The following is a 13854-nucleotide window of genomic DNA, read 5'->3' as shown; positions in this document are numbered from 1 at the left end:
AGATTTGGAGACTGGTGGCAGGCCCTCATAAAGAAAAGGAACTTTCAGGGGCTAGAGATATATTTCAGACTGTTTGCCTAGCACATACAAAGTCCTGTTTCAATTTCTAGGACTGCAAAACCCAGCATAGTGGGGCAACCTGCAACCCCAGCACTTGGGAGGTAAATGCAGCAGGACTGGGAGTTCAAGATTATCCTCAGCTATATATTTTCAGGACAATCTGGGATACATGTTACATGTATTACATAAAAATTAATAAACTCAACCCTGAATTCTTAAAGCCAAAATTGTGAAAATTCTGGAATGGATTATGTACTAGAGAGACTCAACAGTAGATTGGAGGAACCTACAGCAAGCACTTCAAACTGGACTGCATAAGGAGTTTGAAGAACACAGAGGAGAAGCTGACAAAAGCAGAGCATCGGTAACCTACAGGGGCAAGAAGAGGAAAAGACAGAAAACACACTGAAGAAGCAGTGGATGGAACCATTTGGTAGAGCCGAGAGGCTCAACAAATCCCGAGCAAAAGGAACACACGGAGATCTTTATACAACAAACCATGGTCAAATGCTTGAGATAAAGTGGCCCAACACACGGACGGGCACAGAAAGACCACTAACAACCAGCTTATCAGCAACAAGAAATAAAAGTCAGCCCTAGACCTGGTGAGACCTGGTGAGACTCAGCCAGTAAAGATGCCTGGCAACCAAACCCCAGGACCCATGAGACAAACAGAGAGAACTGACCTCCATATAAGCACCATGGCATGGGGACCTGTGTACACACACACACACATACACACACACACACACACACACACACACACAGAGTCTAGGCAACACAGCAAGACAATGACTCAAAGTAAAAAAAAAATTGTATTTTTGTTTTTCAAGACAGGGTTTCTCTGTGGCTTTGGAGCCTGTCCTGGAACTAACTCTTGTAGACCAGGCTGGCCTCGAACCCATAGAGATCCGCCTGCCTCTGCCTCCCGAGTGCTGGGATTAAAGGCATGTGCCATCACCATATGACTCAAAGTAAAAATTAAAGCGAAGTCAGGGTGTGGGGAGCTGGTTTTTTAATCCCCACATTCCAGAGGTAGATGCAGGTGGATCTCTGTGAATTCAAGGGCAGCCTGGTCTACATGGTGGAGCCCGGAGTGAGCGTGTAAGGAACAGGTGAAGCCCGGAGTGAGCGTGTAAGGAACAGGTGAGGCCCGGAATCAGTGTGTAAGGAACAGGTGAGGCCCGGAATCAGTGTGTAAGGAACAGGTGAGGCCCGGAGTGAGCACGTGAGGAACAGGTGAAACCCAGAGTGAGTGTGTAAGGAACAGGTGAGGCCTGGAGTGAGCGTGTAAGGAACAGGTGAAGCCCAGAGTGAGCGTGTAAGGAACAGGTGAAGCCCAGAGTGAGGGTGTAAGGAACAGGTGAAGCCCAGAGTGAGGGTGTAAGGAACAGGTGAAGCCCAGAGTGAGCGTGTAAGGAACAGGTGAAGCCCAGAGTGAGTGTGTAAGGAACAGGTGAAGCCCAGAGTGAGCATGTGAGGAACAGGTGAAGCCCAGAGTGAGCGTGTAAGGAACAGGTGAAGCCCAGAGTGAGGGTGTAAGGAACAGGTGAAGCCCAGAGTGAGGGTGTAAGGAACAGGTGAAGCCCAGAGTGAGCGTGTAAGGAACAGGTGAAGCCCAGAGTGAGTGTGTAAGGAACAGGTGAAGCCCAGAGTGAGCATGTGAGGAACAGGTGAAGCCCAGAGTGAGCGTGTAAGGAACAGGTGAGGCCTGGAATGGGTGTGTAAGGAACAGGTGAAGCCCAGAGTGAGCGTGTAAGGAACAGGTGAGGCCTGGAATGAGTGTGTAAGGAACAGGTGAAATCTGGAGTGAGCACGTGAGGAACAGATGAAACCTAGAGTGAGCGTGTAAGGAACAGGTGAGGCCTGGAATGAGTGTGTAAGGAACAGGTGAAGTCCAGAGTGAGCGTATAAGGAACAGGTGAGGCCTGGAGTGAGCGTGTAAGGAACAGGTGAAGCCCAGAGTGAGCGTGTAAGGAACAGGTGAAGCCCAGAGTGAGGGTGTAAGGAACAGGTGAAGCCCAGAGTGAGGGTGTAAGGAACAGGTGAAGCCCAGAGTGAGCGTGTAAGGAACAGGTGAGGCCTGGAATGAGTGTGTAAGGAACAGGTAAAATCTGGAGTGAGCACATGAGGAACAGATGAAATCTAGAGTGAGCGTGTAAGGAACAGGTGAAGCCCAGAGTGAGCACGTGTTACTGACAAAGACCGATGCCTCAGACCCGTGGAAACTGGCAAGGCCCTCCTCTGGTCTGTGTGCAAACACTGGCAGAGGGCACAGGAAGGCCCACTGCAGCATCCTCCTCCCAGATGACTGCGGCTGAAACGGTGCCCTGTGGAGACTTAGCAGACGAGCTAAGCCCTCCTCGTGCTGAACGTAATAAATGCACTGAGGGTTCAGGCCGTGTAGCTGCTGCTCCACCGTCAGAGTGAGCGTGGCCTACTCAGCCCCACTGGAAAATGGTCTGCTGGCAACACCAAGGCCACTGCTGTCCACTCGCTGGCCCTGCAGCTTCTGAGCCAGGCACAAGCTAGTCACCAGCGTGTCATCATCCTAGTGACAACTGTGCTCATCTCTACCTACAAGATTATTATTTTTATTTTTATTTTTTTAAAGATGTATTTATTATGTATGCAGTGTTCTGCCTACATGTATCCCTACAGGCCAGAAGAGGGCACCAGATCTCATTACAAACGGTTATGAGCCACCATGTGGGTGCGGGGAATTGAACTCAGGACCTCTGGAAGAGCAGGCCGCGCTCTTAACGTCTGAGCCATCTCTTCCGCCCAGTTTTGTTTGGTTTTGACATAGGGTTTTTTCCAGGCTGTTCTGAAACTCACAGAGATCCACCTGCCTCTGCGTCCTGAGCGCTGGGATTTAAGGTGTGCGCCACCACACACCCAGCACCCTACAAAATTTTTAAATGATATAAATCAAGGCACTGTCTCTGTGCCAGATATAGTGTTTATTAGTCAGAAGATAGAAAGGCAGTGAGTGGTCTCTTCTTGTCCCCTGCTTGCCTCTGTAAATAAAGTTTTATTGGGACACAGAAGAAACAAACAAAATTTCTCCACACAAAACTCCAGCCTATAGCCCTGATTTCTGCTAAATATCCATAGGAAGAACAGCCCTGATGGACAGGGACTGTGGCTGGGCCTGGGCTCCAGGGCTACCTCCACAAGGTGAGCAATGCTGAGGATAAAGCCCCACCCCTGCTTCAGGCTTGTCTTGAGGGGTGGAGTCCCTGTTACTCAGAGGTTGTCTCCCTAGGTAGTGGACCTGTGCACTGACCTAGATGACGTTCCCACAGGGACAAGGAGTTCCAGGCCTAGCAGGATTCTGGCTGTAGCTACTTTGCTCTGGCCAACCTGGATTTCCCTAGCGTGCAGGGGCCACCCACCAGTCCTGACACACCTATCCCCAGCCGCACCCTGGAGCTATGCCTTTCAGTTCTTGCCGCTCTCCCTTCTTCTCCTGCCTTTTCTGCTGTTCCTCTGCAGAGCAGCTCTGAAAGGGCTGGGATGGAGCTTCCTGGGGTTGGTCCTCCCAAGGGAGCTGGGAGGGTCAAAGTTGGCCTGCCAGGTCCCACCTGTCCTTCCTGCTATTCCGTGGGCGAAACCATGGACTCTGACCTCCAGGACAGCAGGAAAGCCACCTTTTCCATTTATAAGACTGACCTTAGGCAAAATAATAGCCAAGGAACCCAATATCCCTGGAGCCCCCATGTGCACGTCCCATAACCCGGTGGTAGAAGGGGCATGTGCCAACCATCTGCCTCCATCACCATCCCCCAGTCTCTGCCCATGCACCCATCACTGCTCGGAGAACCCATATTGACTTAGGGGGTCAGGGGATATGGAAATGGGGTGGCTATAGGAGGAACACCGGGTCAACCACCCTTCCTGGAAACAGGGCAAGTGTAGACAAACCTATGTCTTCCTGTTTCCCTGCCTGAGGCTGGAACTTTGGCCAGGACCCAGGCCCAGCCCTGGGCCAAGTTGGGGCTGGGCTGGGGGTCCAGAATGGAAGACCCTCATAGCCAAGCAGTGAGCTACCCTGAGAAACTGTATTCCAAATCTGTTTCAGGGGAGTCTTGTGGATGTCGAAAGCCTATGAAGAAAGGTGTTGACACCAGGGACGTGGGCAGCAAGAAGCAGACTGGGCTTCGGGTCCCTTCTCCGGCTTAACAAGTTTCAGTACAGCCAATCCCACCCACACACCCCCCCTCTTCCTTGTAAGGATAGGGAGCAATGGCTGAGAAGAGGCATGAACTCTGCCACTAGGCTGCACTCCAGGGGTTAGCAGGATCCCCTACCCAGCACCGCACAAAGAGGAGAACAGCAGGTCTCCTGACTGCAGGATGGTGCCTACTCCTAGCAGCTGTGGGAGCGAGGCGAGCCTCAGGGCCGTCTTATCCACCCAAACATGACTCCCAGGGCCCAGGGAACAGGGAAGCACCCTAACTGCCTGCCCACGTACATCTCTCAAAGGCAGCTCTGTAAGCAGCCCAGCCTTGAACACTGCCACTTAAATAATAACACGGTTGTTGACAGTCACCAAAGCGCCGTTTTATAGAGGAGGAAATGGGGACACACCTGAGCCAAGCCTAGCAGGTCTGGCCACTGTCACCTGATATTTCCCCCAATTCCCTACCCCCCAGCACCCCAAGCCCTTCACACAGCTCTAAAAACTGCTGCTAACATTCCACTCCTATATGTACAAACCTGAACTCAGGAAGGGACCCCAGGACGCTACAGAAGCCACTGGCTCACCATGGCACAAGGACACAGTTGGGGCACCACGGGGCAACCCTGGTTTGGAGAAGATGGAGTTCTAGGAACTGAAATATTTTAGGGTAAGGCTGAGCAGGTCAGCCTGGGGGACGGACGGGAGGCAAGCAGGGGCTGCATAGAGGTGCAGGCTGCCCCCACAATCCATGGTCACCTTCATCCCAGTAGGGCAATGGAGGCAGGGTGGGGCATTCACTTAAACAAAACTAGAGTTTGCATTGAGACTGCTTTGACTTTCATGTGGTGTGGCAGCCATGTTTTCATGTCACCAGGGCAGCAGGATCCTTAGGAATCTGGCCGAGAGAACGCAGCTCTGCAGTCGCCTGTGGGTTTGTGTGTATGGGTGCACCGGTGCACATGTGTCTGGTCAGGGCTGCCCCTCTGAGCACCCAGGGACAGCCCGATATAAAGCACTGGCAGTGGAGGCCCAGGGCAACCCACGCTATGAAAGCTACTGTCTTCAGACTGGGATCCTGGTGCCCTCACTGGCTCACACCGGCCAGATCCACCCCGCCTCGCATGTATTCGGGCCTCACCCCATCTTGGAACTCCATAAAGCAAGTGCTAAGCTGGGCTGACTGTCATGAGACCTTCAGACCTTGTGAAGCAACACCCCAGGCGGTGGTGGGCCTGCCCACTCCATCCCCCAATGCTCTGTAGATGAGGCTGAGGACTAGGGAACAATGCCAGCTCGGAAGGGTTGAACCACACCGTCCAGGGCCAGAGCTCTTCCCCACATAGGCCAGCTACGCCCTGGGGGGTGCTCTCATTTTTCTCTCTCAAAACAAGCTCAACCTCTCCACCTGACTCAATCATTGCTTCCTCCTGTGTCAGGCCCTCTCCAATGCTGGACTTTTCACTGCTCCCACACACACAAACTCCTCCCGAGGCAAACTCACAGGCAGTGGGTTGGGTCTTGGTCCTGTTGTTGTCTCTGCATCCCAAGCACTTGGAGCTTAGTATACAGTAGGTACAAAATAAATGCTAGCACAAGAAATGGCTGAGGAAGGGAAGAGAATGAGCTGGTCAAAACTCCTGGCAGTGCTGAGTGTGGTGATGCGGCCATTAGTCCCAGCACTCGAGAGGCAGAGACAAGAAGACAGGAAGCTCCAGGCCAGCCAGAGTAGCAGGTGAGCCCAGGCCAGCTCCTGTGTCTGGAGAACCCGAGACATGGAAAAGTATACTGACCCATCAACCCAAAAGATTCAGAAGCCAGCAGGAATGGCCACACCTTCAACCATCCATGAATAGACCGACCACCCTGATCCTTTGAGTAGAAGGGCAAAACCCTGGACCCCATGAGCAGTCCACTGCTCTGGTCCCACCTCAGGTGACCCCAGTGAACAAGTCAGGTCTTGTCTGAGCTACCTTCAAAACCATCCCAGGCCTCTGTACACCAAACCAGGTCAGTTGCCACCATCTGAGGACTTCTCCCTAGGCCACAAGGCCCAACCTTGAGGTTCTGTGTCTACTAAAATACCTTTGGCACCAATGTCCCTCACAACCTGGGCTCTCTCCAAGCAAAAACCACTAGTCACACCAGGCAGGGCAGGGACATGGGCAGCTGGGAGTTCTGTGGCACCCCACAGCTGGGATGAAAACCGGGAGGGGCAACTGGGAGTTCCGTGGCACCCCACAGCCTGGGATGCAAACTAGGGGGGGGCAGTGGGGAGTTCTGCAGCACCCCACAGCCTGGGATGAAAACCAGGGGGGGGGGAGCAGCTGGGAGTTCAGTGCACCTCACAGCCTGAGATGTCAACGGGCGGGGCAGCTGGGAGTTCTGCAGCACCCCACAGCTGGGATGCAAACCCGAGGCACCGCTCCAGGGCCTGCTTGGTTCCAGGCATCTGGGGTCCAAACAGCTCCTTGCTAGCATTTTCCCAACCCAGCCTGGTTGGCCCTGGCACAAGTTAGCTGGAGCCACAAAGAACTGATACCTCTATCCTTCAACAAGGAAGACGCCCAGCCCAGCGCCGTCCCTCCAGCCTCCCTTGCTGGCTGACCATTCGGCCCCTCTAACCTGCAGAGTGCTGAGAGGGGCAGGTGTTGCAGGGCTGAGCCCAGAAGGGGACGGACGGGGTGCAGAAGGGGTGCAGCCACTTCTCCGAAGAGGACTTCTTCCCAAACTTGTCTAGAAGAAATCCTGGGCTGGCTGCCTCCCACCAGTTCCTCCCCTCCTCAGCCCCTCCCCTCACTGTCCCTCCTCCCATGTCTTCAGCCAGGCTCAGTGCCCTGCCAATCCCCCCCCTTCCCTGACACACACACACAGACACATACACACCCTACCAGAGGGAGTGGGCGGTTCCCCTCACAGGCTCAGTCTCTGGGAGCCAAGGACCCCACCCCAGCTCCCCACCCCCACCAGCCCAGGCAGCTGACCTGGAGAGGAAACGCCTGCCATCTGACTCACAACCACTAGCCCAGCCAGCTACTGACTGTGTGAGCAGTCGCCTGCTGTGAGGATATTCAGATATGAAGCAGGTTCTCCCATTCCCAGGCCTTGGGCCTTGGTTTCCCTGTAGTGTCTCGGGGTTCAAAAAAGGGAAAGGGGCTGGATGTGGTGGTTCGTGCCAGCACTTAGAACATAGAGAAGGCAGATCTATGTAGTTCGAGACCAGTCGAGTATACGTGACAAGTTCCAGAACAGTCAGAGTTATAGAGTGAGACCCTGTCTTTAAAAAAAGAAAGGAGAAAGGAAGTCTGAAAAGGCTAGCTTGACCCCCAACACACCCAACGTAACACTTTCTAGTGTTATGGCATCTCCTGAACTAGAGAAGAGGGGTACTCTATAGCTGTGGCTGTACCTCAAAACTGGCATTCGTATTTACTCCCTTGGTTTTCAGAAGCTGGGGAACCTGCCCCCTTGGGCTTCAGACCTCCAGTCACCCACTGCCCAGAGCTGTTCCCTCTCACATGCCTTCTGCCATCTCCACCCTCAGCTCCTCGCTTCCAACCCCTCCTTGTTCTAGGTAACCAGCAGGCCTGGGCAGGAGCCACAGATGTACTAGCATGGTTCTGCAGGGCCCCCAGGGTTGGCTGTGGGCACCTGAACCTAAGGGCAGGCTGTAGCAGGCTCACACAGCTAACGGGTCCAGACCAGGGTTCCAGGACAGGAAAGGGTCAATATGGGCAGTCCTGCCAAACATCGGCCCAGAAATGAGAGCCACTGGGAGCAGAAGAACCAGGCCCTGTACTGGGATACAGAAGCCAAGAGCAGCCTGAGGTGGAGACCACCTCAGAGAGCTCCAAGGAAGGGAGAGGGCAGAGGTCACTGGTGAGCAAATAGGCAAAGAGGCCCCAGAGTGATCCCCAGTCCTGGGAGAGGAAGAACTGGCAGGCTTCTCCCTACCTGGACCTAAAAACCTAACGGTGAGAGTGGAAAACATCTGCCTACAGAGCACAAGGAAGCTGGCGAGGTCTGCTCCCCACCTCCGGCTCCAGGGCCCCACTCCCAGGCAGCTCTCACCTGGGAACTCTATTTACTGCCCAACACCAGACCAAACTGTCAACTCTAGGTGGGGTGAGGCTGCCTGAGTCAGCGAGGAGCTGCAAGCTGGGGCAGTGTAGCTAGCCTGAGGTGGGAAGGGTGCTGGCAATAAACAGGTCTTGCTGCCACCATGCATTCTCCTGAGCCTGGCAAGCAATCCAGTCAGACCCCTCTGCCCCCAGGCCACTGCACAATGCCTTCTGACTCCTCCTGCTCCTTCTGTCCCTTGCCCTGCTCGCCTGGGGGCTCTGAGATCACCAAGGCAATAGCCTTAGCCAGAGTCCCATCTCGCTGTAGCCAGAAGGATGGTCCCTGCCAGGGGACCTGCTGTTGGGTGGCTGGGTCATCTTCCCAAACTGAGTGGGTCGTGATCCCCCAGCACAGGCCCTGCCACAGAAGGGCACACTGCCATCTCCACCCCCATGCTCTTAGCTGAGGTGCACGGCTGCACCAATAGCTCCTGAGGTGACAGGGATTTGGTCAGGTGACAGTGGGATCACTATGATTCTAAAGGACCTCACGAGCTGCCCCTGGCCCAAATCCAACCTATAGGGGCTCACTTGACTCCGCAGGCTTTGCCTACCTCAAATCCCAAGGATGCACACACACACACACCCTGCTCCAGAGGCCAGGAGTGAGTCGGTGGAAGGCAGTGAGCATCTGCTGAGTCACGAATCACAGACCCTAAGACCTACGTGTCTGGAAGTGTCAAGTGATGCCCACTGCTCAGGCACGTCTAGCTTGAAGCTGCCAGGACCCCAGCCCAGCTCTTTGATGCCATGGGAACTTGGCAGTAACAAGATGGGGTGGGGCCGGGGGCAGCTGATAGTGACTCAGCTGAGGGCATTCCCAGGGGATGTGTCACGGCACAGTCTGGGTGCTGCTGCCACCCTCCCACCCTCTAGCAAGGCCTGCCAAGGAAGGAGCCACCCAATAGAGGGCTGGCCCCAAGCATCTGTGGCAGGCTGTTCTTCTTCCTCCCACAGAGGGTCCAGCTCTCAGGACACAAGGACCACTAGACATCAAAGAAGACATGGGAGAGGGACAAGGCAACTCGAGCTCAACGCCTGCAGGCTGGTTCCTGCTCTGATCTCAGCTCAAGGTAATAGGGGCCATGACTCGGCTGAACTTGCAAACCCCAGTGCTGGGCAGTTCCCAAGGGGCAGGTGACAAGCCTGTGGACAAGGAGACCCAGGTCTGGTTGAGGGCCCGGGCTGTTTGTGCCCTCACTGCTAGCACTGCCTCCAAGCAGGAAAGAAACTTGAGATCCCTTCCTGGCCTGCCTCACAACACCCAACAACTCTGCCCACCACTCCTTCCTCATCATTGGGAAGCAAGGACCAAAGGTACAGCCAGGACCCTGGTGAGGCACCTCAATGCTGTCTTCTGTCCTCACCCATACAGACCGGGGCCAGGTGTGTACTGCAGCATGCTGGGCAGGGAGGAGCTCAGCAGGAGTGGCTGGAAGGGTTTCTGCCATGTGTGGGGTGTGGGGAGTGGGGAGAATAGCCTCCCACCCCAGGCCTCCTGGGCCCAGATCCAATTTTCCGTCTGAGAAAGTGCTTCTGACTATTAAATATTTATCCCAGCAAGGCAGGCCTTGGCTCCCTTGGCCCATGACTTTCAAAAAAAGAAAAACAAAGGGAAACCCGGGAGGCAGAGGGGGAACAGGAAGACGAGAAAGGGCCCCTGGAGAAATACCCTTCTCAGGACAACAGCTTCCCTTAGAGTGGGGTCCAGGATTGGGAGCTCAGTGTCTCCACCAAACTAAGCCTGCCTGAGCTCATAGATACACCCTCCCCTCTGTCCAACTCCATTTCTCCTGGCCCTGGCCCCTGCCCAAGAACTACCCAGATCCAGCCTGGTGAACATGGTTACTGTTGCTGTGGCCTCCCTCCTCATGGACCCCAGTAACCCCTCTGTGTGCCCAGGCCACTTCCCACTTGCTAGACAAGCAACGGATGAATCTCTGCTCTCCCTCCTAAGTCTGGGGCGTAGTGGTACTAGCGCTCAGGCACAGATGGAGCGGCGGACAGGCAGAGATGAGTAGGTATCTCTCACCCTTGACTCCATCCCTCCGTGGGCAGAGGATAAAGCCAGCGAGAGCTTGACTCTTTGTTCCCAGGTGACAGTGATGCCCAGGTAGATAAGAAGAGTTCCACTCTTACTGCCAGGGCTCAAGCCTCTCCTCCCTAGCCAAGCTGGGCCAAGCTGCACCTGAAACACAAACATCTTCAGCAAAGGGTGTGGAGGGGGTCACAGATAGCTAGAGTAAAATGTTTCCGTTGGGGCAGCAACTAGTGTGCCCAGGACAGAAGAGCCTGTCTGAACAGAGAGAATAAAGGCATTGCTGCAGGCCCAGCCGAGTACAGATGGGCACAGCTGCCTGGCACAGGAGATTGGGAGGCTAGGGGACCTGCCAACTTGATCCTCCTGCCTACTCTCAAGCCCAAACTACCCCTTTCTTGGCTGACAATAAAAGGCAGATAGAGCCTAGGGTTTGGAGAGAGCAGGATGAAACACTGTCCTGTCCTCTAAGCCATCCAAAGCAAGAGCCTTGCCGGGTGGTGGCGGCACATGCCTTTAATCCAGAACTCAGGAGGCAGAGGCAGGCAAATTGCTGAGTTCCAGGTCAGCCCGGTCTACAGAGCAAGTTCCAGGACAGCAAGGGGTAAGCAGAGAAACCCTGTCTCAAAAATAAATAAATAAATAGAGGGGGGAAAGAAAAGAAAAAAAGAGCCCTGGGTGTTGTTAGCAATTGATACAGCCCCAACAGTGGCTTTTAGACGAGGTCGGGTGCATGCAGGGTGGTATGGCCGTAGACAACAGTGTCTTTTAATCCCACCCATTCAGGTAGGGAAGTGATTCAGGGCAACCCCCACTACTTAGGAACCATCAGAGCCCAGTGTCTTTTGTGCCCTGCCTGGGGAGAGCAGGACAGCTAGTACCTTTCAGAATCACCCACCTCTTCCCTCAGCTGGGGCCCAGAGAGTTTCACCGTGACACAGGGCTCAGCATCCCTGCTTCAGTATAGATTCCTACCAGTATGAACACCCTGTCCAGGCGACCCTCGCTGAGGCACAGCTCGCTCTCATCATGGCAGCCCAGGCACTCCTGGGCACAGATGTCAGGTCTGGACCTACACCCTGACCCCAAGGCTGGCCACCTGAACAGCTGCTCTGGCCCTATTCTCTGGGGGAAGAAGCTAGCCCAACCACGGTCCCCAACACCAAAGAAAGAACATTCAGATGCCTCTCATGATGTCACAGCACCCGGGGACTCCCCAGATCCAGCTATAGTTTCTTGAAGCATGCTGGGAGTTAGTGCCTAGGCCATGCCAGGCCCCTGCAGGTGCAGCACAAGGGTCACTGCCTGGAAAACATGACTCCCAGACACTCCAACTCTCTGGGCTTCAAGAAACCCACATACATACCCTGAGGGGTATGACATCCAGCACCTATGGGGGTAAACTCCTGAGTCAGTCAGGAAACTTGTGTAAGGTCCATCTCACAGTGGGTGAAGGTGTTTGAGCATTCCTGCCTTGGGCATATCCCTATACAGCTCCACCCCTCCCCACCCTCGCCCAACCTTGTGTAGGTGCATTCCCAGCACATCCACCAGGGGGCAGCCTCTGTGCTTGGAACAATGGTGGCTCTGCCCTGGGAGATTGCCAGCGTTGGGCACCAGGACTTTAAGAGACCAGGTATGACTGGCATAGGAAAGCAACTCTGCCTTGTGGGAAGTGAGCTACAGCTGGTAAAGACCTAAACCCAATCCTCAGGGAGTGAGTGTCCTTATGAGGCCCTGGGCCCTATGTGCCACTGCTCTCACTCCCTAAGAGCAAGTGGACACGGGAGAAACTGCTCCAGACAAGCTAGGGAACCATCAGTTAAAGGAGGGAAGAGACACCCTTTTTTGTGGGAGAGGCACACCAGTGGAAGGTGGAGAGTGGAATGTTAAGAAAGGTGGTCCCTCAGCCTGAACCTAAGAAACTGGAGACAGAGCAGCCTTATGCCTTGGGCCTCTTCTCTCTGGGGAGGACAATCCGCAGTGATATTTTCCAGGACCAGTAATGAGAAAAGAGGTGGTGGGTGGTCATCATTCTCCCAACTGCGAACTGGCTAGTCAGGGCCCTTGGGCTCCCATCAGTGTGTGAGAGTCCCAGCAGGAGAACCCAAGGAGAGCAAAAGCCAGTTCCCAAAGAGTCCCAGCTCCAGTCCAGCCTCAACCCACACCAGATATATAGGCCACAGGAAGGGCGATGGTAGCTCCACTCTGGGTGGAGAAGTAGCCAGGCAGGGCCACCCCTCTGCATTGCCCTTGGCATCATGAATGGCTTCATCAGTATAATTGTCATCAACTTGTTTTCCCCAAAGAGAGGGGCTCAGCCTGCACCAATGCAGCTCCTCTGTCCCAGTTCCCCGGCCAGCTGCTGGCCAGGTGCCCTGGGTGTGGCCAGGCTGCTGCATAACTGACCCAGAGTCTGGGTCAGTTTCTTGCTGCCCCACCCCGCCCTCCAAGACACCGGAGGTCGGCCCAGGCCAGGCCAAGGACCATCACATAAAAGCACTAGGTACCCACTCTGCAGCAGATGCTCACAAGGAGCACTGACCACGGGGGGTGGGGACGTCATCCCCTTGATCGGAGCTACAGAACTCTATTCCTGCTCTTAGGAAGTAAGTCCCAGTCCTCAAATCCAGCCTTGCCCCAGTTACACCTAGTTGGTCACCCCCATACATAGTAGCCGCACGGTGGATCCAGCACAGCGCACAGCCTGGTAGACCCAATCTAAGTCCTGGTCTAGCCAGGATGCCCCCCCCAAAAAAGCAGGTCAGAGTCTAGATCTAGCATAAGATATCCTAGCCTACAACTGACGGCTGTTCACCCTGGGCCTGTTCCATCCAGTATGAAGCACACATGCCTCTATAGCCGCCTTACTGGCCAAAGCAATGTCCCAGGGAGGACCACGATGAAAAGGTGAGAGGGACAGCGAGCGAGTCCGGAGTGCAAGGAACCACACAGAGTAATGGAAACCTGAGAACCAAAGTGAGCAGCAGAGAAGGGGAAAGGAGTGAGAAGCACGAGTCAGGCGCAAGTACGAGCGAAAAGCAGAAACCCACAGAGCCAGCGAAGGACCGAAAGCACAGGAGACCAGCCCACTAGCCCCATCCATCTCTCCTGCCCTTCCTCCCGCGCGTGCAGCCTGTCCCGCACTGCGCGACCCCGTTAAGCCTCGGCGCGCCCCCAGAGCCCACCCGCCTGAGGGAAGCGGGCTGCAGGCGGGAGTGAGGCGCACCACTGCCGGGGGCTCCGGGCCAGGTGGGCAGCACCACGTGGAAGCAGTCGCACATCTTGGCGGCTGGTGGTGCGGGCCGGCGGCGGCCCTGCGAGTCTAGTCACGGTCGGGAGATGATGCGCCTGGAGAAGGGCGGCGCCCACAGCCCCGTTGCCTTGTGCTGCCGGGGGCAGCCGGGCTGTGACTGCGGCTGAGGCTTGGGGTACCTCTAGACCTTGGCTAC

At 55.1% G+C, this 13854-nt stretch overlaps 1 protein-coding gene across 1 annotated transcript in view; it reads right to left on the bottom strand.

Annotated features, from left to right (window-relative positions):
- The window catches only part of Ahnak2 (AHNAK nucleoprotein 2), a 42884-nt gene extending 29030 nt beyond the window's left edge, over positions 1 to 13854 (bottom strand). Inside the window, exon 1 of the mRNA XM_075948529.1 lies at positions 13632 to 13854. Within this exon, the coding sequence (XP_075804644.1) occupies positions 13632 to 13686 (55 nt within the window). The 5' untranslated portion in view covers positions 13687 to 13854. The remainder of the gene's footprint in view (positions 1 to 13631) is intronic.

The sequence above is a fragment of the Microtus pennsylvanicus genome, chromosome 14, assembly GCF_037038515.1.
Source record: "Microtus pennsylvanicus isolate mMicPen1 chromosome 14, mMicPen1.hap1, whole genome shotgun sequence".
NCBI lineage: Eukaryota > Metazoa > Chordata > Mammalia > Rodentia > Cricetidae > Microtus > Microtus pennsylvanicus.
Note: the sequence above shows the minus strand (reverse complement) of the source record. Positions and strands in the feature narration are given on the sequence as shown.